This window comes from Callithrix jacchus, chromosome 13 (genome assembly GCF_049354715.1).
Source record: "Callithrix jacchus isolate 240 chromosome 13, calJac240_pri, whole genome shotgun sequence".
NCBI lineage: Eukaryota > Metazoa > Chordata > Mammalia > Primates > Cebidae > Callithrix > Callithrix jacchus.
Window position 1 is genome coordinate 24,430,185 of NC_133514.1, and position 18,766 is coordinate 24,448,950.

The window sequence follows — 18,766 nt, forward strand, 5'->3', positions numbered from 1 at the left end:
TCCCCGCCCTTCTGCGTACTACGCCATCATCTAGCGCCCCCGCAAGGACGTGCGAAAAGCGACGGCGCAGCACGGTGCAGCGCAGCTCCGGCTCGCCTTTCCCCCTTGCTGGGCGAGAGGTGTCTATGGGGCATCCGCTGCCGCCGCCGCTACCGCCACCGTCACCGCCGCCGGGGGCTGTCTCTATGGCGAGGAGGAGGAGGAGGAGCGCGAGCTCAGCGACCCAAGTAGATCTTGCATCTGCCGCAACCCTGCGGGGGGAGGGGAGGCTTAGGGAAGTAGGAAGGGGGCGGGGACCATGAACCTGAGAGGGTGCGCCATGGCGCCAGCTGGAGTGCGGCTGGCTGAGGAAGGAGTCTGGCGGCGGGTGGGGGGCTGGGTAACTGGGGCTGGGGGTTTGTCATGGGGTTGGCGCGTACTGATGACGCAAAGGCTTTGTACCTGGGGCTTCGTAGCGGGACAGAAATTGGGAGTGGAGGGGGATGGCCTAGATCTCAGCTCTTCGTATTCCTTCACGCGGCAGTGCTCGCGAGTCAGTGTACCTCCAGTCAGTGTTATCAGCACCTTCGCACTGGCACTCTGCCAGGGAAGAGAGTTATCTATGATTTGAATGCCTCTGTGCCGTTCTCTCGTTTCTCTGGGAGCCTGTATGCAGTACGGAAATGCTATCTCCAGTAATGAGAAGGCTTTTGGTGCCTCTTCGGGGCTCTTAGGAGTGCAGTAGAGAGAGGTGGAGGAAAGCAGTGTAAAACCATAGAGTCTTTCCAAGTCTCTGTGTTTATGTGCGTATGTGTGTATTTATTGGGGTGGTAGATATATAAAGGAGGGATGTCCTGGATCTCCTTTGGTTTCTTTACTTGGAGAATCCAAAGTTATATTTCTGACTTTTCGGAGGTTAGAAAACAGTCGTAAGGCCCTCTTTTTACCCTTGTTATGCTTTTTTAAAAAAAAATTATATGAAAAATGCAGAAGAATTTGAAATTTCTCTGCCGAAGAGTCAACCTAAACTCTATGTAAAGCAGAAATCTGAGCTGTATCTTTGGTAACCAGGGACTATGCTCTGATTTTTAGGCAATTAAAAACAATTTAAAATGCAGACGTTCGATTGTGTTCTTTTTTCCTTCTGTAACTGCGAACATTCAATTTTCTTTTGCCATTATTTTTTCTCAGAGCATTTACAAACATTTTTGACCTCGCTAGTCTAGTTTGAATAAATGCCAGTGAAATAGATCTTGTAATCAAGTCGGATTTTGGATGTTTTGTTGATGAGGAATAAAAGCAAACACCACCTTTGGCATGGTAACATCTGATCTTGTCACATGTATTTAAGGGATTTTTCATTTTTGTCTAGAAATGTATGGCATTATAAAGTTTTATGCAGGGGATTAGTTGAAATCGAGAAATTTTTAGTGGAAAGTTATAAAAAATGATTAGTATGTATGCACTAAAAAAAACTTTTAAAAAATAACTGATATTAGGACCAGGAAATCTGTGCTGTAGTTCTTTTTTTCCTACAAAGTAGCTGTGTGACCTTAAACAAGTTACTTGCTAAACTTTGATTTTTTTTTTTAATGAGTCAATAAGTTTGAATAAATAACTCCTTAGGTTCCTGCCAGATTAATTATTCTGTGATTCAGATTTGAAATATCTGGTCTTTATGTTGTTTTTTATTTTGACAGGTACATAAATAAAGAATACAATATTTTATGAAACAAATCTTCAATCAAGTATAACATTTTGATGCTTGGCATCTAGACTCCTTTGTGCCCTCACTATGCCAGCAGCAACTGTAGATCATAGCCAAAGAATTTGTGAAGTTTGGGCTTGCAACTTGGATGAAGAGATGAAGAAAATTCGTCAAGTTATCCGAAAATATAATTATGTTGCTATGGTATGCCCACAAGCAAATCTTTAAAACACTTTATATAAAGGAAGGAAGGAAATTTTAAAGTCTTGAATTCATCCCTTTTGGTTGATATTTTTAGAGGTTAATTGCACCATGAAAAGAAAAATAAGTCACTACCATCCAGCCAGAAGCCATCAGGAATACACCTACGATTTGACAGGTTGGGTTTATCCCTCATTGCAGTGAGGGAAAACACATTGGGATTCATGGGAACCATAGGGCATTTGAGAAAGAGAGTGTTAGAAAGGATTTGCGCTTGCATCAGGTGGTCTTAGAGAGGAGTTAAGGAAGCAGGGCTTTACTGTGGATCAGATGTGGTCAGGAAGCTGAGGTAATTCTGTGATTGGATATCTTAATAAGTCTTAAATGAGAGACTAGAATGCTAGAATGAGGCTAGAGCTGTAGAGAAGGAACAGTCATTCATTTAGCCAGGATGGCTAATACTTGGTCATTTTGTGGTTTGACATTGTTTATTTTTTTTTGTCCTTCTTCAGGCAGGATTACAGAGTGGCCTTATTTGAGGTTGAACTTCAGTGAAATTATGTGCAACAGGAGAACATTAGGGCCTAGCTATGGCCACCCGGTCTGCTCCTGTCAACACCAAATCCTAGCTGATAGTAACACATCAGCTCCCAGAAGCTAGAGAGCTCTTTCTCAAACAAAAAAATCCAATTTGCCAGTGAAATTGGTCTGCAATTTGTTTTCATGATTAACACTGGAGTTCCATGAATATACTGTGTTGTTAAGCAACTCTGCTTTCACACATGCTGTTCAGTCTGCCTAGATGTCTACCCAGTTAATGATTTTTCTTCTTTACCGTTATACTGTGTATATCTGTTAGCTACCATACTGTTTTCTGGATCCACTAGATTATTATTAGCTCCGTAAAGCAAGGGGTTAATGCCTTAATCATCCCCCAACTCTTAGCATAATAGAGGAGTTTTATAGTATCCAATAAAGTGGCTGTTCAATTGCACTGAATTTAGAGAAATACTGATTTCTTTACTGTTTTATAGTGACTTCATACGTACTCTTTATTCTTAGCCCTGGTTTGAATTCTAATACTAAACTGCTGTATCTTTGTCTCAGTATTTTTAATAAAAATAAACAAATGCATGACTTTAGGGAGGAGCAGTTTGATTGGTTAAAATATGAATGTTTCTATGTAGACAATCTACAATTTAATAAAGGTGTACTACCCATGATTAGAACTAAAATTATTTTCTTATCCAATGGAAACTCATTGATTTTCTCAGATCATAAAGAGTGGCAACAGAGAAGTGATAACGTCCTACAAGAGTGAGTGGGTGGCATGCAGTTCTTGACAGTATACTTTCTGTGGACTATAGAAAGAATATTGTTTTGGCCAGAGAAATTAGGAGGCTAACGATGTTTTTCTTAGGATTTTGGTGTTGGGAAAAACCTTGTCTCAGAGAAGCAATTGGAAAGTACAGGCATTTTCCACTCTTTTAAACCAGTTCTTCAAGAAATGTTTTAGCGTTGGAATACTTTGAGCTTCTTTTCACCTATCCTTTGGGAGATACAAATTTATGATTTTCCCCCCTTTCTTGGGTATAGAGTAAGTATTTGGTTACATTTATCATATGTATCTCATAGTAGTAATTTGGATATATTTAAGAAAAGGCTATTACATTTGTAGAGTTTTATGGTTCTAAAAAGTAATGTTCTTTCTAGATAAAAGATACTTTGTAATTGAATATAAGTGTGTAGAACATCACCTGTAGGATTCTTTGATTTGCATCAAAAATGAATTAAGAGTGCGTGTGGATTGTGGTTGTGACTGTTTTGTACATAATGAATCTTAAAACTGTTTTACAGGACACCGAATTTCCGGGTGTAGTTGCAAGACCCATTGGAGAATTCAGAAGCAATGCTGACTATCAGTACCAACTACTGCGGTGTAATGTAGACTTGTTAAAGATAATTCAGCTAGGACTGACATTTATGAATGAACAAGGAGAATACCCTCCAGGAACTTCAACATGGCAGTTTAATTTTAAATTTAATTTGACGTAAGTGTGAAATAACTGTATAACCCAGACTTTTTTTTCTTTAGTTTAATCTTAGGAATTAATTTTTCTTAAGGTATAGTGATGTGCTAGTTGAATTTGGTGTAGTAGTCCTGGAAACGTATAAAAGGTAATATTTCAAAAGCATGGGTTTCTTTTTTTACTGTAGGACCAAAAAAAAAAAAAAACTTTGATATTACAGATTTTATATTTAAAATAGGACTGCAACGTTTTTTGTATTTGGAAAACTTTGGGTATTGAACATACTTCTGATAGAAAAAATAATCTTACCACATTAGTTTTACTTTCAAAAATTATGGGTTCAATTTGAAGTATAGACTTCTTTTGTAATATTTATGCTGCTTGTAAAGATTTTTATTGCAGTCATTCCAGTTTATGAGTAGATTACATGTCAAATGCAGTAAGATGTGCCTTGGAACCTTGGGTACAGTTTCTTTTCAAGTCGGTTTTATAATCGTACTTCAGCCCACAAAGCCTCTCTTAATTTACATGTAGAAGAAGTGGTAGTTGTCCTTGAACCTGGTGTTTATCATGTCAGATTCTGCATTGTAACTCAAGCCCTGGGTCTCCACCCAGTTTCTTTAGTTACAATATTTCTGTATCATGAGTAGAAGTAGTCTTGATGATTAATGGAAGTTTTAGAGTGTTTTTGGAAAAGGACAGATTATTTGCAAACTGTACGTTGAGTAAATAAAATATTTAATATTTCCTAAGTACAGCAGGATCTCAAATGTCATTTTCTTCAAATTGTTTCATGGTAACATTCATAAAAAATAAAATTTGATTCCTGACCTGGACCACTACCTGTGTGGAGTTTGCACGTTCTCATGTATATGTGGATTTTCTCCCAGGTCCTCTGATTTCCTCCCACATCCCAGGGCTGTGCATGTTACCTGAAATGGTGTGGCTAAGTGGTCCCAGTGTGAGTGGGTAGGTCATCCATGTGAGTGCATCATGCCACGGAATGACATCCTGACCAGGGTTGCTTCCCACATTGTGCCCTGAGCTGGCAGAATAGGCTCTGGCTTTTTTCAACCCTCCAGTGAATAATGAAGTAAATGATTATCTTGTTTTTATTAATCTTCCTTAAATGTACATAGAGCTCACATTTATTTCAGTGTTTAATATTACAAGTATTTTTATCTTTATTTGGAAGTTTGGTGATTTTTTTTTTTGTGACCAGAAATATGCCATAGGAACTTAACTCTTGTTTTTATCAATTAGACTGTGGTAAAACTGGTTTTGTTGTCCATCTTTTGGCTTAAAGTTGCAGTTTGCAAAAACTTACTGATAATGTTGAGTGAGTACTTAACTATATGTTGCAGTATTGCAGTGTTTTTCTATTTTATATCCTACATTTGTGTTATATATTCTAATATCTGTTAGGGAAAGTAGTAAAAGAAGCTGTAAGCAATTAATGGTAGTGCCAATTTATGGATTCTTTCTTCTGTTCTTTGTTGAATAATGTGATATTTAATATATGTGATTTTATGAGAGTATGGCTTAGGAAAAGCAGAGTAATGATGTCTGTGGTACAGTTATGGCTTATAATTACACTGTGTTAAGCCTGACTCTCCATTTCACTATATTGGATTATATATATATATAAATTTTCTATTGGATTTAATACTATACTCTCCATTTGGAAACCAAGGCTGGCAGATTGCTTGAGGCCAGGAGTTCAAGACCAGCTCGGTCAACATACACTCTGTCCTTCCAAAAAAAGAAAACATTCAAAACTTAGCCAGGCATGGTGGCTGTGTCCCTGTAATCGTAGCCACTAGGGAGGCCAATCGAATAGATTATTTGAACTTTGAGGAGTGCAAAGCTATAATGAGCTAGATTGAACCAGTGCACTCCAGCCTGGGCAACAGAGTGATAGTTTGTCTCTAAACATACCTGTATCTATTTACACACACACACACTATAGAACCTTATAAAGTAAACTTGACCAACCTGTGGCCCAGGATGGCTTTGAATGCAGCCCAACCCAAATTTGTAAACTTTCTTAAAACATTATGAGTTTTTTTTCTTAGTATGTTTTATGTGTGGCCCAAGATAGTTCTTCCAGTATGACCCAGGGAAACCAAAAGATTGGACATCACCCCTGTTATATAAAGGGTGAAAAGTATTCATCTCCACTCAAACTGATAACCTTTTATAAGAACTACAGCTTTGAAACACTGTGAAAATTGCCTCCTATCCTTTTCTCAAATAATAAACCTTTATTAAAGTTAGTTCTTTAGTTTGTTACTTTTTGTTCAAATGAATTAGAACATTGTTTTTAAATTAGATAATGTGATCTCAGTACATGAGAAGGAGTTAACCCATCAGTGTCTCAGTTTGGGTAAAATTGACAGTTTCCTTTTCTAGAAATACCTTTGTTCTAGTAACAACTGCTTTATTAGTAGATCCTCTAAGTGAGGATCTTTTTTTTCTTTCTTAGAAAGGCCTGCTAAAGTTTACTATGAAGTTTGGCTCCAGTTTACACCAGGGGTGTCTAATTTTTTGTTTTCCCTGGGCCACATTCGAGGAAGAATTGTCTTAGGCTACACATAAAATACACTAATGCTAATGACAGCTGATGAGCTCAAGAAAAGAAAAACAAATTGCAAAAAAGAAAAAAACTCGAAATGTTTTAAGAAAGTCCACTAATTCGTATTCGGCTATATTCAAAGCCATGCTGGGCCACATGTGGCCCACGGGTTGCAGGTTGGACAAGCTTGATTTACACCGATGTTAGGAGATGTTTAAGGAGAAGGAAACAGTGAAAAACATTAGGTGGAAAGGTCATTTAGCAGATAAACCAGTAGTGCTTAATACAGAGAGAACGCCATGAACAGAATCTTGGAAATTTTGAAGAAAGTTAAGATTGACTTCCTAATGGAGTGGGTAGAATGAGTGTCAGATACAGTGCTAGACACTAGAGATACAGTATTGAGGAAAGTTGGTCATGGTCTTTATAACTCACTATTTTGTAACTCTTCTGTTTCCTCTGTTGCCAGAGTCTAAGAATTACAGTTGTTAATACCAATCAATGTATGAGAATTCTCTCCAAACTGAATTTGGAGTTGATATACCCATGAAAATTGAAGTGGAGTATTGAGCTGTGAAGAGGAAAAGCAGTCTGTGGAAATATTGTCACTGATAAGTCAGAGAGGATTAGAACACATTTGTAAAAAATCATCTCTTTTGGTGATTGCAGTGATTCTTGATATTTGAATCATTTTAATAGGGCAGTAGTAATGACAGGGCATCTTCAGTTCACTGGTAACAGAAAGGAAGCTGATGCTTCAGTTAAGGAAAGTGGTAGTGAAAAGGAGATAGTTCCATAAGAAGGGAGGCTGGGTGCAGTAGTTCACGCCTGTAATCCCAGCACTTTGCAAGGCCAATTGGCAGCCAAGGCAGGCAGGTCGCTTGAGCTCAGTAGTTCAGGACCAGCCTGGACAACATGGCAAAGCCTCATCTCTACAAAAATACAAAAATTAGCCAGGTATGGTGGTGCATATCTGTAGTCACAGCTACTTGACAGGCTGCAACAGGAGGATTGCTTAAGCCCAGGTGGTCAAGGCTGTAGTGAGTGGTGTTCAAGCCAGTGCTTCCTGGATGACAGCCACACCCTGTCTCAAGAAGGGAAAGTGAATTCAACAGAAGGGTGGTTTTTATTTTGTTTTATAGATAATACACAGACATACTTGAGTGTTCAAGAGTTGAGTTGCCGGGTGTTAGGATAAAGATAGGCACTTGACAAATACTTTGAGGAATGGCATGGAAAAGCATCTAAGGCATTGGCAGCAATTAGCTTTGGCGATGAGGCAGGCTGTCTTCGGAGTCTAAAGGAAAAAGATCTTCAGATAGATGGGTTGATATAAAAAAACAGGAATGTTGATGATCTGATATTTCTTTGTAAAGCAAGTATAGGGTGAAGCCATGTGCTACAAGTAAACAGGTGAAAAGTGTTATTGGAAATTTAAAAGATCTGAAACTACTTGTTCACCTATACCTTCGCAAATGGCCAAAAGCGATGTAAGCCTGGGGAAGAATCTGTTTTTTGTGCCTTTGGTTGCTTATAGTTGCTAAAGCATACCTCATTGTGAGCATTGGGACCTGATGACTGAGATACTAATTTTTTGAGTACGTATTTTTAGCCTAGGAAAGCTGTGGTTTAACTGGGGAAAAAACAAAAAATACTAAACAACTTCATTGGGTTTATTCTGTTACCTTTCCTAAAGGATTTTCCAGGGGAGACTTAACTTTTAAGTGATTATTGTAGTTTGCCTCTATTTTAAAATAATTCCATTATTAGCTTTGTAATTTTTCAGACATTTAAAAATGATTTCCAGAGGACAAACCATAAGAATGCTTTTTGGCCCAAGTGAAATATACCCTTGGTTTAGTTTTGTTTAAAGTGTTTAATAGCAATTCCTTTTGCCAAAAGGTAGAAACCATTATTCTTACAATTTAAAAAGTAAATAAAAAGTTCAATGGCAGATTCACAAAATACTTTTTCATTTATTCTCAAAAATACATGTGTATTTTAATAACTTTTTAAATATTTCAGATACACATAAATTTGTGGTTGGAAATTAGAGATGGCTTTCTTTTTGGCTTAAGTGAAATCTTGAAGAATTGGTTTATATTTAGATTTCCTGGCTTGATTTTATAAGGCAGTCTTTTAGGAATATGATTGTTGACAGAAGAAATTATTGCTATTACAGCATAGTCCTTAACTTTAAGCAGTGTTGCTTATTGGAGCCATTTGCAAGGCTTATCATTTATGAAAGGCATCTCCTTCTTCTTAAGGATGAAGTGTAGTTTTACCTCAACCACATGAGATGTTTTCCACTGGGTCTCCTTCCTTATGCTGCCAAGACCATAGGAGGTGGGCATATCCCCCACAGCTATGGCTGCAGCTCCACCTAGCAGCATTACAATGACTGCTGAGACAGAGAGTCTGAAAAAAGTTGTCTGTCACTCTGTGGTGGTAGCCCCTGGTGAGTAGAAGACCCTTTTTCCAAACCCAGTTAAATGTATTTAAGTATGAAAGGCTAATGAAATTGAGTTAATAGTAAGGATTAAAATTGCACCATTGAACTCTTTGAATGATTTTTTACTGTTTGAAACACTTTTCAGAAACAATGACTCTTGCATTTAAATTGCATTTTTCTTGCACAAAGGTTAAAGCCTTCAAACAGTTGGAATCAAGCCAATCCTCTCTCTCCTTATTGGCACTGTAGTTACAGGTGTAAGCAGAAGAACAGCTTGTTTGAAGTAATGGCATATTTGAATCTTTCTCTTTCTTCTGCCAGGGAGGACATGTATGCCCAGGACTCTATAGAGCTGCTAACAACATCTGGTATCCAGTTTAAAAAACATGAGGAAGAAGGAATTGAGACCCAGTACTTCGCAGAACTTCTCATGACTTCAGGAGTGGTCCTCTGTGAAGGGGTCAAATGGTTGTCATTTCATAGGTAAAACGACTGCATTGAAAATGCCATTTGTGTTTCCATCTCATACTTGCATCACACTTACTTCGGTCACTATGTTAGCAATTTCAGGCTTAATTCTAGAAAGAGTTGACTGCCATATAGAGTTGTCACCTAATTCTTAGGAGGCTAATGTTAGTCTGCTTAAAGGTTAATTTAAAATATGGGATCCATTTTTGCCTGTGAGAAGCATGTTGCGTAGTAGAAAGAGTACACGTTCCCTAGAAAGTGAAAGGCCTAGTTTAAAGCCAGCAATGCCGTTTGGAATTGATGTTGCCCAGGGTTTTCTTTTACTATTTCTGCACCTTAGTTTTTAATGTTCTACAAGGGAAACCATTAATTTACATTTACAAAAATCTATTGAGTATTTACAATATGGCAGGCACTGTGATGAAATGCTAGGAATTAAGCTGTGACTAAAACAGATGAAAATTCTTGTCCACATGGAGTTTATATCCTGATGGGGGTGGACAGTTTTTTAAAAATGGAGTTCATATTGTGGTTTGTTAGATAGTGCTAAGTACTATCTAAAATGAAACAGCAAGAAAATGCTAGGGGTGTGTGTGTAGATGGAATTTAATTTTTTAAAAATAATGTGATAAGGTATCCCTTAGAAGAAATATCTCGAAGACTTGCTTTAATAGTCAGTAAATTACTTTATAAACAGTCAATTATCAATAAGTGGTAGATTTTAATTCTTTATTATTGTAAAACTAGATTATTTAAGAGTGTTTCTGGTAAGGAAACTAGTTCCTATTTTGTGAAAATAGACTTCCATGTATGAGAGTTTACCTATCTAAGTAAACTAAACTGACGATCCAGGGATTTAAAGTAACCTTCAGAATGATTTTATTTGGCTTTTGTTAGGTTTTGAAAAAGCATTGTGTTACATAGGTGTTAATACTCTTTTACTTGGTTTGTTTCACACGTTTATTTTAAATCTGAATCTCCTGCATGGTTTAGCTTCCAGCTCTGACCTGTGGGATGTTTATAGTGAGGGACAGTTCATATGGGCAACTTTGATATGTACTAAGCAGAAATTGTTGAGTTGTAGGTACTGAACGCACTCGATCTACCATCTTTTTGTCTCTTCTCCACTTGAGACCATACCTTAGGAGACACAACTTAAGACTCCTGATACAAATAACTTTTTTTCAGTCATTTTTACTTCGTAGACATGAAGATACAAAAGCACTAAAAAGTAGTTTCCTACCCTTTTACACTGTATATGACATACCCTTTCATTTAAAGAATACTCTGACAAAATACAGTGTACTAGGCACTGGGATATTAAGATGAACAAAAGCAGGGTTCATTTATGTCTTCTTGGAGTTTAGAATCTAAGTCAGACTGATATATTTGAATATTTATCAAGATATCAGATTTTATTACAATAAATATCAGCTGTTTTCATCATATTCTAATCTATTTCTAGTAATAAAGAATAGTTTAAGAAGTTTATAAATCCTAAATGCTAATGTAATTATACTTTTAATGTTAGTAGGCAAATGCTATATAGACTTCCTGTCAGAAATCCTGGAAGGAAAGATAGATAAGGGATGGGAGTGTCTAACTGGTCTGGGAGTGTAGGGAGACAGACAGCTGTGGAAAAGTCCAGATGAAGGGATAAGAGGTCTTGATTTGAGAATGTAGGAGTTTGCATTTTATTATCCAGGAGAGTAGTTCTTATTTTTTACTACACTTCTTTCATGTGCAACGTTTCCATTAATAATAACTCTAAGGGAGCCAGAATTGTGAAGGAAGAGAGGGAGGGCCTACTTATTCATAAAGTCACGTAAGAGAAGTGAAAATACCTTGTTAGAATCTTATTCTTTGGATAAAGTATATGACCACCTTCTGTAACAGATGGAATGACTTGCATTACTTTTGCTTACCGAATGCCAGTTCTTCTGCTACATTTGCTAACTCTTATGGCCAAGTTTCCATTTATCTTTATTTCTCTATGTTCATAGTTATTAAAAACATTTTTTTTGAGACATCTTTGTGCAGCTTGATACTCTGGTGTTCTCTATTCGAGCATCAGCAAAATAGTATTTTAGTGACCACAGGCTTGGTTTGGTAGTGTAGATCTGTGTTGATCTCTCTGAATAATAAAGTGATAAAGTTCTTAACACTGTTGTAAGATGACAGCATTTTCCCATTATAGTTCTAAATATGTTTGTTTTCTCTGTTTTTATGTGCACTTCTCTTTAATTTTTTTGGAAGGGCTGTAATGTGACTTGCTTAAATTTGAATCAGAAAAACATCTTTTTTAAAATCTTTATGGTATTTATGTTTCTCTCTTCTCTATTTTAACCCTTTTATAGCGGTTATGACTTTGGCTATTTAATCAAAATCCTGACCAACTCTAACTTGCCTGAAGAAGAACTTGACTTCTTTGAGATCCTTAGATTGTTTTTTCCTGTCATTTATGATGTGAAGTACCTCATGAAGAGCTGCAAAAATCTCAAAGTAAGGCTTCAGGTGGCTTTATCTTTAACATCACACTGTTCAGACCAAGTGACTCATAAGATCCTAGGCTAGGGTGTTGTTTTAAACCATATTTTAAAGTATTACATTAAATGCAATTATGTTATCTGGTCATGTTATTCTTTTTCTTGCATAAATGATTATTTATAGGAAATCATTTTTTCAGAGCTTCAGTATATCTTGGCCGAAAGCAGAATTAGTTTTCAACACAATTCAGGCTTAGGTCAGATTCTTGTCATTGCTTGCCAGATTGAAAATCACAAACCAAAACAAAAATTTGAGGACAGTGAGGCTCTCATATGTACACCAGTGTGAGTTCTTTCTTTCTCCCAGCATGCATGGAATCTGTTCTTACAAGGTAGATTCTAAGGTGGCCAGCCATGTGCAGATGTATTCAGTAGTGTGGCAAAAGAGTTTTTCTTTCCTTTTATCTTAGCTAGAAATTATTTTGTCAGTTCTAATGATAGGATAATGTTTCTAGGATTAAACTACATAGCTAAAAGATTCTTTTTCTGGCCAAAAGATGTTGGCTCGTTACAGGTAAATTCTACAGGAAATGTGTAGGTCCTGCCTAGACAGTAGTAATATTCTGATGCTTCATAACATGTATTTTTAAATTCTAAACATCTTTCAAAAGGAGATTGATAAGGAAAAATGCTCCTTCACTTTGAGAACAGAATTATCTCTGGTGGGTTGGGCCCTGGGAATACAGTGGTTTTGTCTTTCTTAGGTGTGCACTCATTTAAGCTATAACTAAAAGGAAACAAAAATACATTGAGGCAATGTAGGTGATTTCTAGAACCTGCATCGTCTCTTCTTTCTTCAGTGAAACAAAGGTTGATCAAATTTTCACCTCATCAGGTTTTGGAAGTGCAAGTAAAGTTACACTTTTAGATGGTAAAGACTTGAAGAGCTTTGCTTTTAGGCAGAAAGAACATGGGAATTAAATAAGGAAACTTTGCTTTTTTTTTTTTTTTTTTGAGAGGGACTCTTTTTCCTAGGCTGGAGTGCAGTGGTGCAATCTCAGCTCACTGCTACCTCTGCCTCCTAGAATGTTACTAATATCTAGGCAGGACCTACACATTTTCTATAGTACTTACCTGTAACAAGCTAACATCTTTTGGCCAGAAAAAGAATCTTTCAGCCATGTAGTTTTGTCCTGGGTTCAAGTGATTCTCCTGCCTCAGCCTCCCATGTAGCTGGGATTATGGGCACCCATCACCACGCCTAGCTAATTTTTGTATTTTTGGTAGAGACCGGGTTTCACCATATTGGTCAGGCTGGTCTTAACAGACAACTGAAGATGAGAAACATTGTTTTGGCCAGCGTTTACTTTTTAATACGGGGCATGGTCAGAATGTGACTAGAGAAGTTTTTAAGAAAGATTATTTTATGTTTGTAGTGTAGACTTATACTTCCAGCAAGTGAACTTGCTGCAGGGCATCCCTTGCTTGAGAAACTCAGCCCACCCTTTGGCACTGCATGCTGATAATCCAGGGCCTTCATGTTTTCATCTGGCTTAGGAAACTTTTTTTTTAATTGACATGTCTGTATAATGACAGTTTTCAGGAACAGAGAACCAAAATATTGCTCACTATGTGTGTGTTACTGGGAAGTTTTTAAGTACAGATACTCTGAATGTGTCCTGAGTGAGCTGCTGTGTTAAAAATCAGGTTAATGACAAAGGTGCTTTCTGACCTATTGTCAGCCATGCTGTTCTGTTGACTTCCGTTGTTCTCCTAAGCAGCTGCTAATGATACCTAATTCTCGTGCTATTTTTAGCACAGAAGGAACTGCTGTGCAAAGCATTGTTTTAAGCCATGATGTACAGAAGGGCTAGTTTACTGGTGGAGGCCTTAACAATTTAGAGAAGAATTTCTGTTTTGTTGTTGGTGTTTGTTTCTTTCCTTCACTCTACTCTCATTCTCTCCTCTCCCTTTACTCCCCTTCCCTCTCCTCCCTCTCTCTGTTATTAAATGTTTTCCTTTCTTTCTTTCCACTCTCATTATCTTTTAATCTTAGCAGTATTAATATAGGTGGATTAGAGCAGACCACTCTAAGGAGTTGTATGCTTATACTTGTTTTAACTAACAAAACCATAGTTAAGCATTTAGCATATTCTTAATGATTCGGTTATTCATAATGGCTTTGTTTTGTAAAAATTAAGTGCAAAACTACAAATGGACTGGTGAGAAGTTTAAGAAAATTTGAAAAAAAGTGGTGTTATACTAGCTATTCAGTTTTATAATTATTACTGGATTGATAGATTATGATTATAGTTGATAAATACTACCCTATATATGGTTTGCTTCCCTCCTATCTCTAGTAACATTATTTACCTGTTATATGCCCTGAAACATGATGAAGATACATTTTCCCAATTAGGATCTCGTTTCCATTAGTAATTCACATTCTCTGTTTCTTCCCCCTAATCTTTATAAGGTTCACCTTTACATACTAAAGTTTATTTTTATTTTGGTCACTAAGTGTACAGTTGGTGAATTCAGGCATTGCAATATTTTTCTCCTTGACAAGCAATTTTTGTTTCTTCTAGGGTGGATTACAGGAGGTGGCAGAACAGTTAGAGCTGGAACGGATAGGACCACAACATCAGGCAGGATCTGATTCATTGCTCACAGGAATGGCCTTTTTCAAAATGAGAGAAGTATGAAGACATCACTGCCTTTTTCTCAGTTGGTTGTTAGGTTGAGAACATTAAAAATTTGTAATGGCCAAAGATTTTGGGCAACACATACCTACTAAGTAAAGATATAATTAGAGATACCGTATGAGTCATATCCACCACACTTAAAGTATTCAAAAATAAGTCATCTTGAAATGTAGTTCATAAGGAACTGTGAGAACATGTTCTTCCTAGAACCCCAAATTTTAAAACATAAACTACCTGAGAAATCAAGTAGGTCCAACGATATTATTTCTCAGGTGAGAAAACAGGCTAATAACTTCCATGATTAAACACATTACTAGTGGGAGAAATCCAGAGTTCTTTTTGTAGACTCCATCAGTGCTCCTTCTGCAAGGCAAAGATTTTTAGGTTTCTTCTAGCATGGCCTTCTTTTAGGCTTTAAACTGGTGATAAAAATATTTGCTCATGCCATTCTTCACTGCTTTGGAGATTTTAAAGAGTAGGACTCAGGATTTTTACTGGATTGAGTCTTAAAAAGGGGGTTGAATTCTGAAGGGATTAAATAAATCCATTGTAGTAGTTGAATCAGAAACCATATTAGGAAACCCTCCTTAAATGGCAAAAGGCAGAGATCAGTTCCTTGAGTATAAAATGTTAGGTATGGAAAAATGAAACCTAATGAACCCATATCTACTGTTAGTAATTGATATGCATAGATTCACCTAGCTATAAGTAAACAGAAGGGAAAATTGGATGTACAGAAACAAAAGTGAGGTTTTTCTTGCCTATATGAAAGTTTTCCCTTAAGCAAAAATTCACTTCAGATTTTGAGTATATTCTCTTAGACATTAAATTATTGACTGAGGCTGAGAATTTAACTTTTTGTAGCAGTGTATTAATAGAAAGTATTAAAGCTGTTGTGCTAAGTAGCATTGATTCAGAAGTGACTTGGACTGTCCATTCATGACACGTAAATATTTTGTTTTGGACTCCTTCCCATTGTTTCATTAGATAATTGAAACCTTTTGGACTTTTTAGCTTTGCATTTTAAAGATGTCATAATGGTTTAACTGAAGGTAGATCTGGCACTAATTTATTTTTATTTTTCTTGGCTTCTTCAAGGATAGTAATATAGTGTGAATGTTCAGATTTTACTGTCCATAACTTTAGGGTTTATTTATCAGCAGCTCAGCCTTGCACATAGACTTAAGACAGCTTATGAACCTAAACTTTTTTCCTACCATCATTGGCTTTCTTCTTACTGTTGAGTATCGTTAAATTAATGGAATAAAATATTTATTTTTCCATGATTGCAAATTCTTATAAAAATGGTCTAAATGATAATGGAAAAGACATGCTTTTATACATTTTTTTTTGTAGTCTCTTGCTTTGGTTTCTGAGCTCTGTACTTTTGACTACATTAGTCTTATTTATTGAACTTAATGTAGCCTCAAAGGAACACCATAGAAAAGAGCTGTCATCTTTAATGAACAGTCAGTACTTACATTGCTGAAATAGAAATTAGAAGTGGTACCTTTTGGTTAAAATTATCTTTTTTTCTTCAAAATTCCTTTTTAGATGTTCTTTGAAGATCATATTGATGATGCCAAATATTGTGGTCATTTGTATGGCCTTGGTTCTGGTTCATCCTATGTACAGAATGGCACAGGGAATGCATATGAAGAGGAAGCCAACAAGCAGTCATGACATGAAATAGTCCTTTTATTTTTATTTCGAGCTACACACATGCTTGTATATAGGTTTTATCTCTGGTTGAATCCCTTGAACAATAGACAGTACCTTTCCCCTGCCCCTTTCGTGGCCCATTTTATTGTCTACCTTTCAGTACTAAGTATGACCGTTCCTATCTCAGATCTTAATAAAAAAATGCATTCAGGTTAAATTTGGCCTTAATATACTTGTTAGCAAGCGTGTGTGACAGAGAGTGGGGAAAGCTACATCACTGAATATTTTGATAAACTTTACCTACTTGGGTTTATTTTTTCCTTTTCCTAAATTAACTAGCACTGACTGTAATTTATTTCCCTGTTTCATGTCTCTCCCTTCCATTCTGCAGGAGTTTTAGCTATTTGAGATTGTGGACCATCAATTTTGCACTTTAGAGAGTGATTCTGACTCAAAACCTCTGTTTTATCAGAAATTTTGTTTTTTCTTCATCTTAGCTGGAAAAATGACCATCTGCCAACTTTACACAGTATTTACTTGGTTTTGACCCACAGACTGTAGCACATTCATTGTGCTGTCAGTTTAGCGAAACTAAAAAAGATAAACTACTGAGGAGCTTAGTAACTGCTGTTTCTGTACGTAGTGTTTAATCTTCCAAGCACATCTAGTGTCTGTCAGTTTCTAATTGGCATGTGTAGGCTGCTCTGTGACTGAAGAATTTTCAAACCAGCTTTACACCCTTCAGGAAGAATCCCTTGTGATTGGATGTTTAGTATCTGCCAGGAAATTGGTACTCAAGATGTTGAAGCTAGTTATGATAGCACACTTCCCTTGATCTGCTTATTTTTATTCCGTCACTGTTTACCCTTTTTTTTAAATTTTGTAGCCATACTTATGATACTATTGATTTGTTGGTTACACAAATCAATTTTATTAAAATCCAAAGATAATAAGTCTTTAAGTATATTTTGTACCAAATTAAATTAGAAAACAAAAATTGTGCTTGCTACAGAAGTAAATAATGGAGAGATTTGGTACAAAACAACAAAATATATATATATATATATATATATATATATATATGAGAATATATATATATATATATATATATATATATATATATATAGCTAATAAAATTACCTGAGGAGTGTAATGCTTGTTTATTTTTTTGTGTATATCTTTGCAATCTATTTTATATATATTGACAAAAGAGACTGAAATATTTAGTCATGCAGAATATGTGACCAGACCAGAGCATGTGTAGCAAGACTTTTCAGTAATCATTAACTCTACCTTGAAATGATGGACTACGAGTTATAATGTGTGTTACCTACACTTACAATCAGTAATATTAGCAAATCTCCAAATGTTACATTGGTTTGTCTCCCTTGTACATTCTTTATTCATGATATTACAGTGCTGTAACTGGGTGGTCCTTTTTAAACAAAACATTATTTGCAAAACAGAGGGTATTATTTGTTTTTAAACCTTTTGTAAATAAAGGCTTCAAAAATGTTTTCTTATAAATTTGATGACTGGTGATTTTGTTTTGGAAATACACACTTTGTGGATTTTTTTTTATTTGGGCAACTCTTTCAGTAACTTCCTTCATTAACCGTAGATGATTATTAGTCCATTAATTGAAAAATCAATCTAACCTTTCTGCATTTCAAATATTGGCTTATTCTTGTTCTTTATGAGTACCTCAACTAGCTAATTAAGGACTGATTTTTATCTCTCCTTTCCAGGAATGCATTTATTCTGAAGGATATACTTACCAAGTAAATACAATTGATATAACTGTGGCTTTAAAAAAAAATCTAACACAGTGTAGCAAGTTTCTGGCTTTGTTTTGTCTTAGTTAAAAATGAAGATTCTTTTCACTTACGATTTGCTAGTTTTTATTGAGAAAAATAACGTTTACATTTTCTTCAACTAATATTTCAACTATTCATTGAGAAATCAATGCTGGATTTGAAATAGGAATGATAAAGATTATCTTTTTAGTAGCCACATAATTGCTCATAACGTAGGTCAGTTCTGGCTTCTGTACCTAAAAAGTATAGATAGTCCCTAACTTACTATCTTTCAACTTAATGATTTTTCAACTTTACAGTGGGTGTATTGAGAGGTAACCCCATCAAAAGTTTAGGAACTCCTTAGGACCTATGATGGGGTTACACATTCTACTGAATGTGTATTGCTTTTGCACCATTGCAAAGTCAAAAATTTTAAGTTGAACCATCGTAAATTGGGGGACTGTATGCTGCTGCCTGTGTTAAATGCATTTTGGTATTTTTTCAGATGTAACCTCATTGTAAGTTGAGCACTTGTACAGTATTTTGTAACTTCTGTAGAGGAACATTATGACTTACTGGGTCTAAATTTTACTTTTTTATTTTGTTCCAGATAGGCCAAATGTTTGTAGAGTCTAGGTTTTAGACATAAAATATTTGGCTGATAATTTTTTTAGTGTTCCTGAGCCATTAATTACAGACTC

The 18,766-nt window shown here is 36.0% G+C and overlaps 1 protein-coding gene across 3 annotated transcripts; it reads left to right on the forward strand.

Moving 5' to 3' along the window:
• Positions 1-49: 49 nt before the first annotated feature.
• On the forward strand, positions 50-17,277 carry CNOT7 (CCR4-NOT transcription complex subunit 7). Of its 3 annotated transcripts, none has more exons than XM_078347420.1 (7): positions 50-227; positions 1,680-1,891; positions 3,746-3,939; positions 9,267-9,428; positions 11,771-11,915; positions 14,488-14,598; positions 16,159-17,277. In XM_078347420.1, the coding sequence occupies exons 2-7, from the start codon at positions 1,775-1,777 to the stop codon at positions 16,285-16,287; spliced, it is 858 nt and encodes a 285-aa protein (XP_078203546.1). In that variant the 5' UTR covers positions 50-227; positions 1,680-1,774; the 3' UTR covers positions 16,288-17,277. The 3 variants fall into 3 exon arrangements, with proteins under 3 accessions (XP_078203546.1, XP_078203547.1, XP_035126100.1); XM_078347421.1 differs by lacking the exon at positions 50-227 and adding an exon at positions 307-379; XM_035270209.3 differs by lacking the exon at positions 50-227 and adding an exon at positions 3,309-3,485 and having other exon boundaries at positions 1,677-1,891.
• The last annotated feature ends 1,489 nt before the right edge of the window (positions 17,278-18,766 follow it).